Source organism: Canis lupus, chromosome 30, assembly GCF_048164855.1.
Source record: "Canis lupus baileyi chromosome 30, mCanLup2.hap1, whole genome shotgun sequence".
Taxonomy (NCBI): Eukaryota; Metazoa; Chordata; class Mammalia; order Carnivora; family Canidae; genus Canis; species Canis lupus.
In genome coordinates, this window is record NC_132867.1 from 9,834,469 (window position 1) to 9,856,608 (window position 22,140).

General features: G+C 36.2%; 1 protein-coding gene across 3 annotated transcripts in view; it reads left to right on the forward strand.

The window, feature by feature from the left end:
• Positions 1-22,140, forward strand: part of GBE1 (1,4-alpha-glucan branching enzyme 1) — a 268,264-nt gene that overhangs the window by 72,841 nt on the left and 173,283 nt on the right. For all 3 annotated transcript variants that reach the window (XR_012021155.1, XR_012021156.1, XM_072806520.1), the window contains exon 3: positions 9,486-9,601. Coding sequence is in view for 1 of the 3 variants with exons in the window: in XM_072806520.1 (XP_072662621.1) it covers positions 9,486-9,601 (116 nt within the window). In the remaining 2 variants the exon portion in view is untranslated. The remainder of the gene's footprint in view (positions 1-9,485; positions 9,602-22,140) is intronic.

Here is a 22,140-nt window from a genome sequence, read left to right on the forward strand (position 1 = left end):
AACAAAGTTTTCTGCTGCAAGGAAGGAAGTATACATGCTTACCTCTCTGTGGACCTATTGGAAGCTACTCAATAGAAGGGGGTCATTTTTTATTTTTCTCTTTCTCTCCCCCCTCCTCTCTCTACCTCTCTATCTCCTACCATCACTCCCTCTCTCTTTCTGTTTTGCTGTCACTCTCTTTTTCTTCTGTGGTTGTCCACTCTATGACTATACACTGAGGATAACAATGGGACTGTTGCTGACCGTTAAGGTTGAGTGTCCAGGGAGCAGCCTGAGTCACCTGCTCTGTGAGTTGCTTGGCTGGGAGTGGTGCTGTGGTCCAGAGTGCCCTGTATCTGGTGGACCCTTGCAGCTCTTTCTCTGCTGGGACTGCCACAGAGCTGCCTACCTGTTCCAAGGCTTACAAACATTTACTGCCAAGCTTTTTATTGATGAAAAATCCACATGCAGAATTTATTTCCTAAAACATGAGATCCCAGATGAAGAGCTTTAATTCATAGTGCAGGCATGAAATCTAGTTAACAGCCCAAGGGCTGTTATGTACATTTCCGATGTAGAGAGATGCCGGACTGGGTCCAGACTGTTTATGTATGTCCCGCAGGGTAAGAGTACACAGAAGCAGTAGTCCTACTCACATGGATTCAAATCCTTGCTCTGTCACTTAATAGCTGTGGGACTTTGGCTTTATTGCTTTCACTCTTTGAGCTTGTTTCCTCATCCATCAAATGAAATCTGTACCGCTTTATAGGACTTTGGAGATAATTGAATTAGATATTGAATGTCAAGCTCTGAGGATAATCCGTAACTACTGTTGCTGCCACCACTGTCACCAGGTCATCCTCTTTTTTGTTAATGTAATGACTTTTATTACTTCTTCTATCACAATAAAACTCTCCATTCCTGTATCATCTGAAACAGCCTCTGCTCAAACCATCTTTTTTAAGAGAGTGGGTTTTGTGATAGTTTTATAGATTTATTTTCTTTATAGGCTCTTCCAGAGTCCAACGTAGGTTCTAACATCAGCAGCAGCTTGTATATTTATTTTGGTAATAATCCATAAATCTTGCTAATCTGGGCTCCAGAAGAAGATATATCTTTTTTTTTTTCTCTCAAAAGCCTGTTTTCCCCCTATCTTCTCATATCGTCAAGTTCTACCTTTGTGAAGCCTTGAAACGTTTAATCATTTTCTCTTCAAAGAAGTCTTCAGCTATCTAACTTGACTCTTTATTCTACTTATTGACCAATCTTATCTTCTTAGCATTAAATTTTTATATATGTCTCCCTACATAGTCTTTCCCTTGATATCTCTGATACAATCTGATCTTAGTGTAGGGCAAAAGCTCAGTAAAAATGAACAGATAAAGGCTATCTGACCTTTCAAATATGTATTATTTTTAACAACTTTATTGAGATAGAATTCATATACTATATAACTTAATTACTTAAAGTGTACAATTCTGTGGTTTTTAGTGTATTAAAAATAGTGTTGTGCAACCATAGCCACAATCAATTTTAGAAAATATTCACCACCCCATAAGAAACCCTGTATCCTACAACTATCATCTCATAATTCTTCTATCCCTCCTCTAGCCCTAGGCAACCAATACTTTATATAAATTTGCCTATCCTCAATATTTTATATAAATGTAATTATGTGGTCTTTTGTGCCTGGTTTCATACACTTAGCATGATGTTTTCAAGGTTCCGTGTTGTAGCATGTTATCAGTAGTTCCTCTAAATGGCCAAGTAATATTCTACTGTATCAATATGCAAAATTTTCTTTATCTATTTCTTAATTAATTGACATGTATATGTTTACCTTTGACTATCATGAGTAATGCTATGAACATCCAAATACAAGTTTTTATATGGATATATGTTTTTAATTTCTCTTGGGTATATAACTAGGAATGGAATTGTTGAGTTAAATAGTAACTATATCTTTAGCTTTTTGAGGAACTTTCAGACTGTTTTCCAAGGTGGCTGTGCGGTTTTACATTTCCACCAGCAGTAGATGAGATTTCCAATTTACCCACACCATCACCAATAAATATTATCTATCATTTTGACTGTTGTCATCCCATTGTGAATGAAGTGATATCTCATTGTGGTTTTGATTTGCATTTTCCTACTGACAAATGAGGTTGAACAACGTTTCATGTGTTTATTTGCTATTTCTATACCTTCCTTGTAGAAAGATATATCTTTATCTGAATAGATCTTTACTCATTTAAAAAAAATGGTTATTTATCTTTTTAAGTTGTAAATGTTCTCTGCATGTTCTAGACCTAAGTCTCTTAATAGATATATGATATGCAAATATTTTCTCCCATTCTGTAGGTTATATTTTCACTTTCTTGATAGTGTCCTTTGACACAGAAAATTTTTACTTTTGAAGAAGTCCAATATATCGTGTTTTTCTTTTGTTACTGGTACTTGTGGTGCTATATTTAAGAATTGAATTGTGAATTGGACTTACCCCTGTGTTTTCTTCTATGAACTTTATAGCTTTAGCTCTTACATTTAAGTCTGAAAAAAAAAAAAAAGATTTTACTTACTTGAGATGGAGAAAGAGTGAGAGGAGAGGGACAAGCTGACTCTGCTGAGTTCAGAGCCCAGCTCAGGGCTCAAGTCCATGACCCTGAGATCATGACCTGAGCCAAAATCAAAAGTTGAAGTTTGAGCCACCCAAGAACCCCTATATTTTAGTCTTTGATTCATTTTGAGTTAGTTTTGTGCATGTTTTGCAGTAAGGGTCCAGATATATCCTATTGTATGTAGAGATGCAGTTGTCCTTGTACTATCTATTGAAAAGACTATTTCCCCATTGAATGATCTTGGCCATCTTTGTCGAAAATCACTTGATCACAGACACCTGGATTGTTACATTGCTGAACATAGTAGAAAATATTATTTTGCTTCCATTGGTATACTTTTGAAAGTGGCTATAGGGTCAGAAGGGTCACTTGTATAATTGCTTTCCTGATTACTGTTGATCTCTGTCATGCATCCACCCCAGGGGCTAGTTCAGGTAGAATATCTTAAGGTGTAAGATGGAGTTGTGTAGAGAAGAGTTTCTAAGCTCAAATCTGTGCTAAACCCAGGGAAGTCAGAAATGGGTTAAGTTGTGATCCATAGTGATATATAGCACATAAGAATGAGCTGAAGTATGGGCTCTAAGAGAGCCTCTCTACTCAGCTCCAGATGTTTACTGACCTGGAGGAATACAGTTCAATATACTAGTCAGTTAAAACATAATCAAGGGCATTCTTTGCCTATGGGATGATATTGCTGCCTCTGATGATTAATTGTAATGGATTAGTACCTTTCTCCCATTCTTTCCCTGTCCTATTTTGTTTTTTTTCCTATGTTCTTTTTAAGCAAATATTGTACCACTTCCTAGGTTTAACTATTCATTTCCCCCTGCTTTACTGTCACTTAAAGATTATAAAATAAAAGGATAGTCAATTCCAGACCAAAAACAAACCCAGGTAAAATGGCATAGAAATCAATAATAGAAGTCACAGCAAAGATAAATGCCATTATCCCTGGGTCCCAAGTAACATTTACTTTTGGTCAAGTATAGATGGCAAGAACTGCTAGAAATTGGATAGGTTTTCAGACTCAATTGCCATGATGGAAATTAGTATTTTCTTAACTTGTGCTAAATCAAGTAAACTAAAAATAAATGGAGGATTTAAAACAAATATTTTTCAAGGATATGGAATATCTACAAAGGCAGATCATACATCAGAACACTTTTTAGAACTGAGTTTGAGTGGTAGGCTCTGAACGGAACAATAACTGGTGAGTTGGGGGCCCAGTTAGGAAAGGGCACTTCAACCAGAGCACTTCATATTTCCACTAGCAGCACATGAGCATGCTCAATTACCCATATCCTCATCAATACTGGGGATTATAATTTTAACAAGGCAATGCCAGCCTCGCTCAACCAGGGATCACTAAGAGAATGTGGCCTTAAGGCCCAAAAGATCCACTGTATGCAATAAATTAATTTCTCTTCAGTACATCTAGAATAGTACTCATGGCCAGAATTCAGAGAATTCAGAAAATAGACATTTAAATCATTTTCTGTGTTCTGTGATCAGATGAGGAACCAACATGAAAAAATTGTCTCTCATTATTGTCCCAGCTATAAGAGATAGTTTTTGATACACAGTGTTCTCATTTCTTTTTAAAACAGGCTATAGGGATGCCTAGGTGGCTTAGCGGTTAAGTGTCCTGACTTCAGCTCAGGGCATGATCCTGGAGTCCTGGGATTGAGTTCTGCATTGGGCTCCCTGCATGGAGCCTGCTTCTGCTTCTCCCTCTGCCTGTGTCTCTGCCTCTCTGCCCCTCGCCCCCCCGTCTCTCATGAATAAATAAAATCTTTAAAAAATAAAAAAACAGGCAATAATTATAACTTTTGATTATTCTCTTTTCTCCTGTTATTATTTGGGAAGAATTGAGTGGTGGGTATTATATTTATTTTTCAAATATTTTCATTTATTTCTAGTTTCATTGAAATAAAATAAAAAATGTGGTGTACTTTATGGCCCAGTTTGGTGGTAATTAATCCAGCTACTAATTTACCAATCTATTTATTTTTAATATTATAAACCATTCAGATACCTCAAAATAGACTGTGGAAAACTCCACTATGAAAACTACATAAAACATGTAAAAGCAAGGCTGCTCTGCTTGAAGTGCCCCTTCCTAGCTGGGCCCCCTCCTCACCATTTATTGCTCTGTTCAGAGCCTACCACTCGAAACTCAGTTCTAAGAGGTGTTCTGTTGTATGATCTATCTTTGTAGATATTCTAGATTTTGGTTTTGAAAAGAAGTGGTAGCCTTAACTAATATATATTAAGAGGATTTCCCCAAAGAAATAATGCTGGAGGTTTTAATAAGCTTATCCCCAGGGTACCAGCTGCCAGAAGAAGTTGAAGAATGATTGTTCCCAGGCACCCAATTAAGGGAAAGAATTATCTGGGGGAGAAAGAAAGGAGATCAAAAAGTCACAGGGGTTTACATCAGAAAGGACCACTGTCTTCCACCTATAAAGGCTGTGCGGTCCTCCCATAATCCTAAGTAGGCGCAATGCCATAGGAAGCTTCAGTTCTGAACATTGTGATTTCTTGGGAACAGAACAGATGCTTTCTTGGCACAAGAGAAGTCCCTAAAACTTCCATTTGGCAAGCTAACTTTGCATAAATCTATGTAAACTCTTCATGATATCAACTTGAAATAGTTAATACTGTATGATGAGGAAGGGTGTTTTGTTGTTTTGAGGAGGTGATATTCCAAATATTCTACAACTGTTATGACATAAGGGATATCCACTCAGATGGAAAATGACTGAAATGTGCCATACAGGTGGTGGCTTTATATTATTAGACTTATCTGCTGCATTCACCTGGGATCTACATCACTGCTGGGTGAAGTCTGTGTGGCAGGGATTGGCCAAAGTGTGGACCATGTTCTGTAGCACACTAGCATCCGCATTCAAGATGTAAGGCTCTACGTAGTAAGTTGGGACAATTTCAACCATACAGAAGGAAATTTTGTATGAAACTCAAGAATTCTACAGAAACGAGGTAGCTAAGTGCTGATGAAGAAAAATACTTCACTGTGAGTCAAAGAGTTTGGGAATATTTGAAGGAGGTTGACATTTAGGAATTTTACTGAGGACTATTACATAGAAAAAGAAAGGTTGTTGGGTTTGAGATAAATATAGAGTCTGTTCTCCTGATGCAGTGACCTTACATTAATGTTTGATGGCCTGTACCGAATGTGTGTTTGCAGTTCATATTAAACTGTGCATCACACATTGTTTCTTTTCCATATCTTGATTTGAATTTTGTCTGCTGGTCTAAAGTCTATGGACAAACAGAATCTTTTACATTATCAAATATGATGATAAATTTTAGCCTGTTATTAGTAAAATACCTATTAACATGTTTGCTTTAAAAATGTGTCATGTCATCATAACTTGATAAATATCAAGTGTCTTAAAAAATGTTATAATAAAATAATTTATGTAGGCAGGAAACATGATCTTGAAATTTGACCAAAATTAGAATAAGTAAACACATTGTTTTGGGTGTTCCTAACCCTCCAACCTAGCTATGTCTGTATTATGGTGAGAAATGAGACATAGAAAGGAAAATGAGTTAATATGTCAACATTTTGAAACTTTAATATTACTTTTCTAGATAAAATACTTCAAATTTTTATTCATGATCAGTGAGCCAAACATTTTAACCAAGTGATCTCTTGATGAGAATATTATAGAAAACATTATCTATACACATTAATAACAGAACATTGAATAACTGCATTAAAAGTAAACACCTGAGGGGATACCTGGGTGGCTCAGTGGTTTGGCGCCACCTTTGGCCTAGGGCGCGATCCTGGAGTCCCGGGATCGAGTCCCGCGTTGGGCTCCCGTCGTGGAGCCTGCTTCTCCCTCTGCCTGTGTCTCTGCCTCTCTCTCTCTCTCTCTATCATGAATAAATAAATAAAATCTTTAAAAAAAAAAAAACCAACATAAAAGTAAACACCTGAGTTTTCATGAGTAGGAGAGGTGTTAATAAAAAAAAGACTCTTGAAGATGATAAAGAAATTCACAGTGTAGAATTACAAATAGTCAACATGTGCTTTAGGAGAGTTAGAACTTTAAGATATTATAAAAGGAAAATGTGATTCAGTAAAAATATTTTCTTTATATAAATATTAATACTTGTTTAAATAGACCTTAAAACTCAAGGGACTGCAAGTTGAAGAACCAGTTAAACTGATATTCAAACAGTAATATTCAAAAGCACATTGATTTTTGCAGTACTGAAAACAGCTTTTAAATAAATCTGCATATGTAAATTACCCATATAATTGAAGATTCACTTTCAAAGTAACAAAATCTTATTTATAGTTGAGTTTTTAGTGAATCTGCAAATTATAAATTTATTCATTTTGGTGTACTGTTACTCAGTTTAACATTTTCTTGAGACGATGTGACTGTCATTCTGAACACTAATTTTGAGTTTGGCATTGAGCAGGGCCTGATAAGCATTCAGTTCATATTTAATGAATGAACTAATGAACTGTACCCTTTATTTTCAGATCTAACTAACCAGGAAAAGATCTCCAGCTTGTCTTAAGTTTATTAATTGTCTTAAGTGACTAGCTTAAAAAGAAATTCAGTAAATGTATGAAGTATTACAGTACCTAGATATTTGTATTTCAAGCTTTTTTTGTTTTGTTTTCTAATTATGCCCTGAATTCTTTGCTTTGGTAAAGGAATGTCACACCGTATGTAGATCAGATACATTTGAGATTTTAGGAGCAGGAGAATTTAGGAAAATGGAGCCTGTTGAGCTGTTTTTAAATATAAATCTTAAGACATTTTCAGAATGTTGTAATAATGAGGAGTAGGGAAATGTTTAGAAGGGTCTTTATATAAATATTGTTTCTTACACCCACTCTTTCCCCACATTTAAACTGTCTGGGGGTAAAGATCCTTGGAACTGATGGAGTGAAAGAGTTGGTGTGTAAAGAAGGAAATCATGGCATAAAACAAGCTTCCGGATTCTTTTATTACCTCCTCCGCTGAGAATCTAATATCATAGCACTACAGAAAAATGGCATTACAGTGAAATATTTTAGGTATAAACAAATCGGAAATAATGTAATCATCCCTATACACCACCTCCCGTAAGTTATAAACTACTACAGATATTATTGAAGCTTCCTGTGTTCATTTTCCTTTACCCAGTGGAGATCACTCATAGAATTTGGTGTTTAACATACTCACTTTTCTTTTGATATTTTTACTATATGCATATATATCCATAAGTGTTACATAACACTCTTTTGCATATTTTTTTCAACTTCATATAAATGGTATTCTTCTGTACCCTTTTAAAATTAACTTTTATGCTTTAGCTATTTGCCCATATATATTTGTTCAGTTTCATTTAGTCTATATTATCTTATAGCATTCCATTGTTTAATTATACCAGTATACGTATTTACTTGTCTGACTTACAATTTGATGGCTTCCATCTTTTGCTATTACAAACAGTTCTTTACCAAGCATTTGTGAATGCTGTCTTGTGCACATTTGTCAGAATTTCTCCAGGCTGTTACCTTAGGGGGAGGATGGTTGGACTTTCGAGTGAATGTATCTTCCACTTTTCTGTACAGTGCCAAGTTGTTTTACCAATTTATACTCTCAGTCGCCGTGTTATTTTATATCCTTGCTGACTACCTGATATTTTCAGACTCTTAAATTTTGCTAATCCAACGGGTGGTAAATGGAGTCTCACTGTTCTTTTAATTTGTGTTTCCCTAATTACAAGTGAGATTGAGTATTATTACACGTTCCTTGGCCATTTATTTGTCCTCTGTCAGATGTCTTTGTCATTTTTCATTTGGTGTGTTTTCTTTTTCTTGTTGAGTTATAGACATTTTTTTCATATATTTTGGATATTCTTTCTTGATATATTCATTATAAATGTATTCTCCCATACACAGAATGTATGTCATTCTGTCTATCTATGCATCTATCTGTGAAAATAAATTTATAATTTTACTGTTCAAATTTATCAGGCTTGTTCCTAATTTTTATGTTTGTATCTTGTTTAAAAAAACACTTTCTATACCTGAGATTATATATATATTTCCCTGTATTTTCTCGTAAACATTTTGCAGTTTTGCCTATCATATTTAAACATCAGTCTGTGCTCAAATGATTCTTGGGTATAGTATTAGGTAGAGATTATTTCTTTCTTCCTTTCTTTTTTTTTCTTTTTACATAAGGATAGCCAATTGTCATAGCACTGCTTATTAAGTGGTATGTCCTTTACTTACTGATTCTGTTTTCACATGTGCATGGATCTGTTATTTTTCATTTTGGCTTTCCTCCAGGATCTGCGATCTACTTTTCCTTTGCTCCCTATAGTTTGTAACCTCCTCTCTTTCTTGCTTTTCTCCATTTCTTTAGCTTTTTAACTCAGTTCTGTCTTACATCTGTAGATTTGAATAAATGTAATATGATTGTAATTATTTTTCATAATTTTTTCTAACCTGAGATGTGCCTTCTCTAATCACCAAGAATACATTGTTTTTTCATATTAACTTCCATTGTTGATGGTTTTTTCTATACGAGGACCCATTATTTTCTTTTACATTCTATTTATTGATGGACATAACAGAATTGGAAGGACAGTTGAAAATGTTGCGATTTTTAATTTTAAGATGCAAAAGGCAAACTTTCAAATACATTTCTTAAAAATAAAAAAAAAAAAGCTTGCTTTTTTTCCTAAGTAGCTAGTAGAGTATGTTGCCTAACACCCTAGAAAACTTAACATCTTAGGCAATTTGATTCTGTACAAGTAGGCAGCATATTACGCTTTGCTTGAAATTCATTAAATATTAGTCCTACCATGCTGTTGTTAACTGATCTTTTCTAATTTTTTTTTTAGATGATTGGAATCCATTTTCATACCCATATAAAAAACTGGATTATGGGAAGTGGGAGCTCTATATCCCACCAAAGCAGAATAAATCTCTACTTGTCCCTCATGGATCCAAATTAAAGGTACATTCTTCCCTCCTGTTCTTATGTGAACTTATATTTTCTTTTTGTTTCATTTAAAATTTGATTTAAAATTTTAGATTGTAAACATGATAATTATGGGAGAAACAGTCTAAATGTTTAAATAGATGAGAACTTAAGAGACATGTCATCAACAGAGTGAGTTACACTGGGGCTGTTTATTTGGTAAAGCCCTGAACTTATTAATTGTATTATTATTGACTTTGGAAACGTGATGTAAGGAGGGATTGAGTGATTGCAGAAATCTAGTTTGAAGAACAGAAATTTTAGTAGAAAAATGAAAACCTGTCTTCAAGTCGACAAATGTGGAGAGAATATTTACCTATAAAATTGATTCTGTGATGAGCTACATGAATGGGGGAGGTAATACTGTGTGTTGCAGATCTGTGCCTTCTGGGGACATGATTTTCTTGGTTATTCTTTTTTCTGGTCTTTAACATCAAGGCTCTAGTTTTTCCTGTTCCCCTGTATTATGCCTACCTGGATTAGCCTGGGGGCCTGTCAGAGGCAGGCTCATTGTCCTTCACATATTCTCTACTTTGGCTAACCATAATTTTTGTATCCAGGGTTTACAGAGCCCACACAGCCAGCCTGTCATGTCTCCTCAAGGGAGGTTTGAAGGATGGGTCCAAAAGCCTGGATTACAGATTTCAGGCGTTTGATTATAAAAAAGGTTATCTAAATTCTTTAACATTTAATTGATTTTATCCCATGCTCATGAATTTATATAATATTTCCATGTCTCTTTTTTTTCCCCTTCTTTGGACATATGGTTACATTCAAAGCATTTATCATGATAAATCCTGTGACCGAATTGTTATTTTTATTGGTATTTATTATTTAACATTATTAACTCAGTTACTTAAAGTAAAATAAAAATGTATTTGTATGGCTATTTTACAGATTTTTTTTTAACAATTCATGAAATTATAAGCGTATCAGAAAATATCTGAAATACTGCCATACATAATACGGTTACCAAAAGAACATATAGTCTGGAATAAAGAGACATTTTGACATGGGATGGCAGCCAAGGTTCTTAATCTATAGTGAAAAAGGAGAAAAAACAGCTACAGTTATACAATAAGAGGAATTTACATTTAGTGTAAATAATCCCTTTCCAAGTCAGTATGAACTCCACGAGAGCAGGGGCCTCTATGCTGTTTTGTTTCTTAATATTAGCCATTCTCAATTCTTAGAGCAGTGTTTGGCACAGAGTAGGCACTCAAGAAATATTTATTAAATATTAAAGCCATTTTTAGGCCCAGTCTTTGAAAGAATCAAGCCAAAGAGCTTGATTTTTCTATAGTTTATGTGGCCTGATTTTAGGAAACTGTGAGGCAAGGCAATTATTATTAGTACTGCTTTCATTGTCACTTTAGGTTGTGTGGAGAACTGAATTTACTAACTTTTTTATTTTATTTTTTTGCCTTTTTAAATTTGCCATTTTAAATTAGAAAAATTTATGAGCTCTGACACCTTACCTACTTCTTGTGTTAAATGGTGACTGAATTAATTTTGACAAGTTGTTTTTATACATGGGGAAAATTAATTGATTACCAGGAAGGAATGATTATTGATATATACAGGGAAAAATAGTAAACATTTGCCTCTCCCATCCAATTCCAAATCTTTTATACTTTGTACTGTGGTCTGAATGTTTGGGATCCTTCCCAAAAAAGCATATGTTGAAATCCTGATGTTTGACGTCATGATACTAGTAGGTGGGGATTTGGAGGTACTTACGTCATAAGGGTGTAGCTTTCTGAATAGGATTAATACCCTTATAAAAAGGGGTCCAGAGAGATCCCTAGTCCTTACATCTAGTGAAGATATAAAAGTCTGCAACCCGGGATCCCTGGGTGGCGCAGCGGTTTGGCACCTGCCTTTGGCCCAGGGCGCGATCCTGGAGACCCGGGATCGAATCCTACATCAGGTTCCCAGTGCATGGAGCCTGCTTCTCCCTCTGCCTGTGTCTCTGCCTCTCTCTCTCTCTCTCTCTGTGACTATCATAAATAAATAATAAAAAAAAAAAATTTAAAAAAATTGTAAAAAAAAAACAAAAAACAAGTAAAAGTCTGCAACCCTAAAGAGAGCCCTCACGTAACTAGGTTGGTACCCTGATCTCAAACTTCCAATTTCCAGAACTGTGAGAATTGGATTTTTGTTGGGTGTTGGGTTTGCTGGGTGTACCACCCAGGCTGTGGTATTTTGCTATAGCCGCCCAAACAGATTAATATGTTTTGTACACTATATTATGTACTATAGTATGCTTTCTTTTAAAAATTTATTTGACTTAGATGAGAGGAAATGATCCTATGTTAAAAAAAATAGCTTTTACCTTTTCACTTGGCTTTGAAAATCTATGGTTAACATAAACAAATGTTCAACAAGTATCAAGTAAACTGTTGTGTAATCATTCTTCATTATTATTCTCTAAAAGTTTCCAGAAGGATAATTAACTAGAAATTTAGGCCCAAAATATTATTCATAGTGTTTAGATGTTTTCAAATATTGAGGAAAACATTCAGATGCTGCTAATATGGTGATATAATTAGTTTTTCATTTATGGGAAATTATGTATAAGATTTTCTTTGAGGGAGGAGTTAAATTTTCTATAAAAAAATCAACTAACTTGAGGTTTTGGCTTTTCAATTTCAAGTTATCCCTAGATAGTCTATCTTGGTAATTAAAAATCTTGTTTAAAATTGAACTTGAAAATTTATTTCAGTTCACAAGGGATTGACCTTTATAACTCACTTGAGGATATTTCTCTTATGAATTGTCTGGTAACCGCTAACAAAGAAATGTTACCTACCATTGAGATAATAGCTTTGTTTTCTCTGTAAAACATTTTTCATTTGAATACCTTGGAAGAAAATACCTAACTGTTTATGTGGCCGTGTAAATGACTCCTTTGTATGTTTATGAGTTTACCAAATAAAAAAAAAATTTTAAAAATTTATATAGTAAGGCAAATTAAATATTCAAGACTATAGAAATATAAAGAAAGAAGACTACATTCCTGAAGGAAAATGAGACCTATGTTATTCATGTCTTCAGTACTTTTTCTTCCAGGATACTTAGCCAAACTAATATACCTAAAGGTATTTTTATTGTTGTTGTTCACTATTTCAAAATATAAATATTTAATAGCATTGTTACATTGAAAAAAACTTCTCAAGTTGTTTCATAGAAATTTAACATGATTATTGACTGCTGTATGTCAGCTGCTGTCCTTGATATGTGATGCTTGTACTGAATTGTGATATATATGTGGGCTGTGTGTGCTTTTAAAATAAAGTGCTGTTAGAGCAAAATATTAGCAAACAGTTTATTTCTTCTGCCTTGGTAACAGGGGAACTAACAGAGGGGCAGCAACATTCAGGCCCCTGAATTAGAGGGAAGAAGTACTTTATGAATAAAAATATGTGTATTGATAGATGTCCCAACAGGAAGCATATAGCACACACACAGAAATAGGGCAGTTTGAATAATGTTTTTTGTCTGTTTATTTGTTTGCTTTTCCAGAGGCTGTTTTCAAAGTTGAGTATCCAGGGGATCCAGTCAAAAGTTCAAAGGAGGGTGGGTAAGGGGGCTTAGTAGCACTCAAATTGTTACCGTGCCCAGGCCACGGGGAACAAGGGATCAAGTACTAGAACTACAGGGAGAGAGAGTTGGCCATCTTGAAAGAAGCCCTGAGCTCTGCTGAGAGCGCACACACACAGTTAATTTGTGGCAACCTTGCAGGGAAGGAGTCAGGGGAATAAAGAAACAAGTAGTCTCTTCTCTCCTTCCTCTCCCTCTCTCTGATCTTTTACTGGGACTGCACGTTGGCCAAACCCAAAGAGAAGCTAGTTTTCTGAGGAATATGGTCCACATGGGTTGGCATCCTGGGCAGAGCTGGCTGTGAAGTGATTCTGTCCTAATCAGTAAAATGTAGCTCAGGAGGAGGTCGTGAAACCTCAGGTCAGAAAAAGTAAGAGGTCAGGGAAAGTAAACCTGGAAGGTGGGTTGGAGGCAAACTGAAAATTTTTTTCTTTTCTTTCTGATGCTCTTTTTTTTTTTTTTCTTTTCTCATTCTGATTAATACTCAAATGACTGCCAATAAAGAGAATTGTCTTCTTTTTAGTGTCTAGGATGTTTGTATATTTTGGCTTTTCCTTGCCAATCAGTAACAAAAATGGACTACAACAGAGGTTTCTTTTCTTTTCTTTTCTTTCTTTCTTTCTTTCTTTCTTTCTTTCTTTCTTTCTTTCTTTCTTTCTTTCTTTCTTTCTTTCTTTCTTTTGTTAACATTTTATTTATTTATTTGTGAGAGACAGAGAGAGAGAGAGAGAGAGAGAGGGAGACAGAGAGGCAGATACATAGAGGGAGACGCAGGCTCCCTGCAGGGAGTAGAACTCAATCCCAGGACCCTGGGATCATGCCCTGAGCCAAAGGCAGACATTCAACCACTGAGCCACTCAAGTGTCCCACAACAGAGGTTTCTTGATATTAGACCTTTGGTATTTTCAGTGAATTTGTTTAGTCAGCCTAGGATGCTATAACAAAATACAACACACCGTGTGGCTTACATATCAGGAATTTATTTTCTCACAGTTCTGGGGGCAGGGAGTTTGAGACTACTAGTCAGCATGGTTGGGTTCTGGTGAAAGCTCCTTTCCTGGCTTGCATATGACTGCCTTCTTGCTGTGTCCTCACATGGCTCTAATTCCATCATCAGGACCCCCATGCCATGACCTCATTTAAATCTAATTATCTCCCAAATGATCCATCTTTCAACACTATCACAGTATAGGGTTAGGGCTCTGACATATAAGTTTGAAGGTGAGCACAATTCAGACCAGACAATTTTGCTTTTCTAGTTATATTGAGATGTTACACAATCAATAAGTAGAAAAGGAACATAGAACCCAATTCCTATACATTTGGAATTTTCTTAGACACAATGAAAAACACCAGAGATTGCTTTACATTCATAGTTAATTTTTCTCCTCATGGTAATACCATAAGAGAAGGTATTGTTATTATATATTTCTGTATGTGACCTACACTCATCTGTGGACTTAAATTCAGGATTATCTGACAGCAAAGTCCACACTCTTAACCATTACGTTACAGTGTCCTTCAGCAATGTCCTTTAGGCTAAAAGTTGCCAGAGAAAAGAAAGAAAAAAAGTGATACAGAGGAAATAAAACAGGAGTCATAGATTGAGCAAATCACTTTATACCATATTTATCTTTACTTTTTTGTGTGAAAACCACTACCCCCAATTTTCAGGGTGCTGAGAAAGAGACTATTGAAGTGACCTTCCCTGAGAATAGAAAGGAGATAGGTAATTTGTAGACAAAGTTTGGATTTTAGGAGGTAAAATATCAGATTTGTTAAGTAAAGTGAAACTGCTAATTGAGAGCTGGAATGAGATTGCTAGGCAGCAGGATGCCATGGGGTAGTTTGGGGCAGGGATATGACATGTTAGAAAATTACTCTCTGAATATTTGGTTAAGAAGATAAATTCTCATTTGTACATGATTGCTTATAGCAGCATTATTCAAAAGAGCCAAAAAGTAGAAATAGCCCAAATGTCAGTCAACGTCTCTACAAACAAAATATGGGAAACCCATACAGTGGAGTATCATTCAGCCATATAAACACATGGAGTACTGATACATGATAAATTATGAATGAACCTTGAAAACGCTATGCTTAGGGAAAGAAGCCAGTCACAATAGTCGGATTTTGTATGGTTTTATTTTTATGAGCATCCAGAATAGGCTAATCCATAGAGACAGAAAGTAGATTAGTGGTTGCCAAGAGCTAGGAGGGGATGGGAAATGACTGCTAAGGAGTATATGGTTTCCTTTTAATATGATGAAATGTTCTGGAATTAGATCATGGTGTTGTTTATATACCATGCAACCTTGTAAGCCATACTAAAAACCACTGAATACTTTAAAAGGGTGAATGTCACATTCTGTGAATTATTTCTCTGATACAATAAGACAAACATATTTGGTCTTTGTCCCAGTTCCTAGCATATAGCTCCTAAAATCCTTGGGGGTGGGGGTGGGGGGGAGAAGAAGACAAATCTAAGAGCTCTATCCTTCATTTCTGGAATACTTTCTTGTGTTATTTTTATGCCAGTTTTCTTGTCCCTGCATTCTTTGTTCACTGTTTCAGGAATTTCTAGTTATCTGGATATTGAATCTCTTGTTTTCTTATCTTTTTCTTTCAAGTTGCCCATCATTTGGACTCTTTGTTCCACTCAAAGAAATTACTTTATCTTCTAACTATTTTCATTTTAATAATCATATTTTTAAAGATTTCTAATAACATGCCTATGTTCTTCCTTTTGCCTGGATTCTGTCATGTTAAATGCCAGATAATTCTATTTTTTGAAAATTATTATAGATATTTTCTTTTCCCAAATTTGGTTCTTATTCCCTAGCCTGCTACTCTTTTTTTTTTTTTTTTTTTCGAATTTTATTCCCATGTTTCTTTTCGACTCTTTCATTTTGCATGCTATTTTCAAATGCCTGGTAATCCATGGCTATATGGTCATATTCTAGAATGAGGTAGGAAAAAACATTTGAAAATACTATGCACATAAACAGGGTTTTATTCCTGGTGAACTTCACTGTGGAGCAGTCAGAAAATGAGCCAGCCTTTAAATTGACAACAATAAATGAAGATTTTTCTCTGAGATCTTTCTTTTTCGTTTTCCTGTTTTTGTTTTTTAAGGATTTTATTTATTTATTCATGAGAGACACAGAGAGAGAGAGAGAGAGAGAGGCAGAGGCACAGGCAGAGGGAGAAGCAGGCTCCAGGCAGGGAGCCTGAGTGGGACTCGATCCCGAGACTTCAGGATCATGCCCTGGGCTGAAGGTGGCGCCAACCTGCTGAGCCACCCGCACTGCCCTCTGATCTTTCCAGATGAATCTTCCAGGTCCCCATAGGGGCAGGTGGAAGGGGTGTTGAACTGGAGGACTTTATACCTGGCTGTTGGCATTCCTGGATAAGGACAGTGAAAGTTGGAGGAGGGTTCCACCTTGAAAGCTGACACAAAGACACGTAATCCTCCTACTTTCAATCATGTGACTCACCTCTGTCATCTGTACTCATTGTCTCTGGAGCCTTCCTAGTTCATTGTTTTTAAGATCATGAACCTCTGATCATCTGTTTGAGGGGTAAGAGGTGGTTTTCTGGAGGTATATATGCTTGTCTATATAGGTTAGGTAGAAGGTGCATTCCAGAGCCCACAGTCCCCTCGTTTAACACAGCATCTTTCCTTCTTCCATGGTAGTATTAGGAGCCTATGGATGCCGAGCCGCTTCCTGGTGGTATGAAGCAGATTGACCAGTTCTCTTCAGGTTTTTCCTCTGCAGTATCCAGTTTTAATTTTTGCCTTAGTTCCTTCCCCCTTTAACTGCTTTCTGACTTCCAAAATTTGTTGGAATTTCTGTTCTCTTTGCCTCCTTTTCTGTTAATACTGTTTGTATTGCTTTGCTGTTAATTTCAACAGGCATTTGTTAGGCTTGTCATTTTATTTTTATTTATTTATTTTTTTAAGATTTTATTTATTTATTCATGAGAGACACACACAGACACACACACAGAGAGAGAGAGAGAGAGAGAGAGAGAGGGGCAGAGAGACAAGCAGAGGAAGAAGCAGGCTCCATGCAGGGAGCCTGACGTGGGACTTGATCCAGGATCAGGCCCTGGGCTGAAGGTGGTGCTAAACCGCTGAGCCATCCGTGCTGCCCTAGGCTTGTCGTTTTAAATTCACATTTCTAAACCCCCTTTAAATGGAAAGAGAAGCAAAGCACATCTACTGGATAGAAGAATATTTTATAGTTCTGGCACCTCAGTTAGGTCATTGTATTCTTATCATATGCTGTGATTATAAGATTTTGTCCAAACTGATTATTTCTTGCTTGTGATATCTTTACATATTATTATATGTGATAAAAATTTTCTTCTTTATGACCATAGAAAATCCTCTACTCACTTCATTTGTTACCGTGTTCAACTTAATCAACCTTTAAGACCCTGAAACATCTAATTTGTGAGAGAATGCATAGTTAGATTTAGATGCTCCTTCCCTTACCACAGAGATTGTACTTCTTTGTGTTTGCAAAATACAATATGAATGTTAATAAACCTAAATAGCATATCAGGAAATGGTCCTCCTCTGTAGATATGAATAAAGGTTTGTTAATTGATTCATTTTCTTTACTTTTTTTCAGAAGTTCTTTAAAATGTTGGTAGAAACACAAGATAAATATCTAAATTTCCAAAGGAGTCTATTTGCCAGTCTAAAGAGTAACTCTTTTTGCCTAGAGAGGATGGGTGAGGTAGAAAGTGGGAGTGGGGGGGCAGGGCAAGATGGAGGAGGAGTAGGGTCCCCAAGTCACCTGTCCCCACCAACTTACCTAGATAACTTTCAAATCATCCTGAGAAACTTAAAGAGACCTGAGACTTAAAGAGAGAACAGCTGGAACACTACAGAGAGAAGCGTTTATGCTTCAAACAAGTACAACTTGTTTTTATCCACTCTGCACTGAGCAAAATGACTAGAAAAAAGAACTCACTCCAAAAGAAAGAATCAGAAACAGTACTCTCTGCCAGAGTTACAGAATTTGGATTACCATTCGATGTCAGAAAGCCAATTCAGAAGCACAATTATAAAGCTACTGGTGGCTCTGGAAAAAAGCATAAAGGATTCAAGAGACTTCATGACTGCAGAATTTAGATCTAATCAGGCTGAAATTAAACATCAATTAAATGAGATGCAATCCAAACTGGAGGTCCTAAGGACGAGGGATAATGAGGTAGAAGAAAGAGTGAATGACATAGAAGACAAGTTGATGGCAAGGAAGAAAAGAGAAAAAAGGCGAGGAAAAAAGAGAAAAACAAGGAAAAGACCATGAGGAAAGGTTAAGGGAAATAAATGACAGCCTCAGAAGGAAAAAATCTATGTTTAATTGGGATTCCAGAGGACGCCGAAAGGGACAGAGGACCAGAAAGCATATTTGAACAAATCATAAAAATTGGACAGCCACGTGCAGAAGAATGAAACTAGACCATTCTCTTACACTGTACACAAAGATAAACTCAAAATGGATGAAAGATCTAAATGTGAGACTAGAATCCATCAAAATCCTAGAGGAGAACAAAGGCAACACCCTTTGGAACTTGGCCACAGCAACTTCTTGCAAGATACATCCATGAAGGCAAGGGAAACAAAAGCAAAAATGAACTATTGGGACTTCATCAAGATAAATGTTTTCTTTTTCCACAGCAAAATAAACAGTTAACAAAACTAAAAGACAACCTACAGAATGGGAGAAGATATTTGCAAATGACATATCAGAGGGCTAGTATCCAAGATCCATAAAGAACTTCTTAAACTCAATAGCAAAGAAACAAACAATCCAATCATGAAATGGGCAGAAGGCATGAACAAAAATTTCACAGAGGAAGACATAATCATGGGCAACAAGTACATGAGAAAATGCTCTGCATCACTTGCCATCAGGGAAATACAAATCAAAACCACAATGAGATACCACCTCACACCAGTGAGCATGGGGAAAATTAACAAGGCAGGAAACCACAAATGTTGGAGAGGATGAGGAGAAAGGGGAACCCTCCTGCACTGTTGGTGGGAATGTGACCTGGTGCAGCCACTCTGGAAAACTGTGTGGAGGTTCCTCAAACAGTTAAAAATATACCTGCCCTACAACCCAGCAATTGCACTGTTGGGGATTTACCCCAAAGATACAGATGCAGTGAAACGCCGAGACACCTGCACCCCGATGTTTATAGCAGCAAGGCCACAATAGCCAAACTGTGGAAGGAGCCTTGGTGTCCATTGAAAGATGAATGGATAAAGAAGATGTGGTTTATGTATACACTGGAATATTCCTCAGCCATTAGAAACGACAAATACCCACCATTTGCTTCAATGTGGATGGAACCGGAGGGTATTATGCTAAGTGAAGTAAGTTAGTCAGAGAAGGATAAACATTATACGGCCTCATTCATTTGGGGAATATTAAAAAAAAAAAGGGATTAAAGGGGAAAGGAGAAAAAATGAGTGGGAAATATCAGTGAAGGTGACAGAACATGAGAGACTCCTAACTCCGGGAAACGAACAAGGGGTAGTGGAAAGGGAGGTGAGCAGGGTGTTGGGGTGACTGGGTGATGGGCACTAAGGGGGGTACTTGATGGGACGAGCACTGGGTGATATATGTTGGCAAATCAAACTCCAATAAAAAATACAGACAAAAAAATAAATAACAATATAATAAAAGTGGGAGTGTTTTTTTCCTACTTTGAGTTTGCTCCACATTAATTTCTTCATCAAATTTTGCTTTTTCTTTCTTAATATCTCAGTTAACATATATTTAATTTGATGTTTTCTACACTTGATGTATTGTACTGTTTTCCCAGATGTATGTGAAAAGATAAATGATAAAATGCCTGTACTTTGTATTGATTGTCTATTGGGAGAAAACTTCCCATAAACAAATGAGTTGCTTGGGCAATCTGTGGCTGGGAGGAAGGTAGAGGAAGAAGCTTGTATTTCTTGAGGAAGTTTTGACAGAAAAAGAGGAATAAGTAAGTGGAATACGTGGGGGGGGGGGCATTTCTTTTTTTATTTGTCAGTGATTTATTTCTCTTCTCTTTGGGCTAAATATTGATGGGGCCATAAAGGAACCCAAGAGAGAAGATAACAGGGAGAAAGAACAAGGAATTAGAAATAGATTCTTGGGCAAGTGGACAGATGGAGAATAAAGGTCACAGGTTTAATAGTTAGGAAATGATTATAGGAAGATACTTTTTAAGCTTGGTCTTGTGGGAGTTAATAGATGTAGATTAATAGGTTGTCAAGGGTCAATTAGGGAATAAAAGAATATAAAGTCAAGCAAGATTGAACAGGAATTAACAATTCTAGGTAGGAGACAGTGGCCAATTTGACTTATGAGGATATCATATACCAGGAGACTAAAAAAAAAATAATAATGCATCTCTTTGAGGAAATTATAGTCTGAAAATGTGCCAGACAATATAATTGCTAAACTTTTTTTTTGCTTTTTTTCTTTAATTCTGCCTTTTTCAAGTCCTTCATTTCTTAAAACTTCAATAATTTATAATTCTTTATAAAGAATTATTCTTTAACCTGTGTTTTCCTCCCCCCCAGGATTTTGACCCTTAATGATCTCATGGTTTTCCTCACAAAAATTCATGTTCTCTCTTCTAAAGCATATAAAAATAATCTTATTTCCAGTGGACAAAAGTTAGCTACTGTTACTGGACCCTGAATGTTCTTTTTCTCTTGTATGGTAGAGATACTTGGGAAGAAAAACCTACTGTCATGTACATGTGCTTTTCATATCCTTACTTCCCATTCGTTGGTTTTTATCCTCCCTTAAATCTCATTTAACAATATAAATCATTTGAACCATATATTTACATCAATATTTCGTAAATTCGTAAATGAGTTTTACTGTGTCACGGTCTATGATAGGGTCTCAATCTTCTGCAGTTTCTGAAGGATCATTTCTAGTTATGCTCTTGGAAGAAGTACATCCTTTTGCTGTGTACCACCTGCCAACTCAAACTTGTCATAAATCATTGTTTTTGTAGTTTACTTGTTAACACTTTCTTTTCTTATGCACATTACCCTAGAAATTCTTTCAGCAGTGGCTTGAGATCTTCTATATTTTACATTTTGTCTAGGATAAAGTTTACTTATTATGAACATCTAGATTCAAAGTTGTTTTTATGAACCTAGGGGAAGGGGAGAAAAAAGAAGAGAGAGAAGCAAACTATAAGATACTCTTATAACTGTAGATAACAAACCGAGGGTTGCTGGAGGGAAGGTAGGCAGGGGGATGGGTTAAATGTGTGATGGCGATTAAGAAGGGCACTTGTGTTGAGCACTGGGATATCATATGTAAGTGATGAATCACTAAATTCTACTCCTGAAATACCCCAGTTCATTTTCATATTATAGCCATAGTCATCTTTCTAAGATTTGAAATCTGCTCATGTTATGCTTCTGGTTTAAACCCTTTGTGATGAGCTCCTCCAACCTCTAATTTGGTTAGAGCCAGGGTTTTCACATTGTGTATGAAGAATCTGACCTGGTAAGTTTTCAGAGTCCCCAGAACTCTCTTGAAATAAGGAGATCCTTTTTCTGTTTTACATTGGGCTCCTATGTATGATTATGTTTAAATAATTTTTCTGTTTTGAAAGAATTGAAAAACACTGGCCTCTAGTTTAAATTCTGTACTCTCAAGCTTGGCCTACCACGCCCTCCATACCCTGACCTCTGGACCTCCAGCTTTGCCTTTATCCTTGCCTCAGTCCATTGGGGCTGCTGTAACAAAGTATTATAGATGAGGTGCCTTACAGACAACAGAAACTTATTTCTCAAAGTTCTGGAGCCTTATTTCTCAAAGTTCTGAGATTAGAATGCTAACATAGTAGAGTTCTGGTGAGGGCGCCCT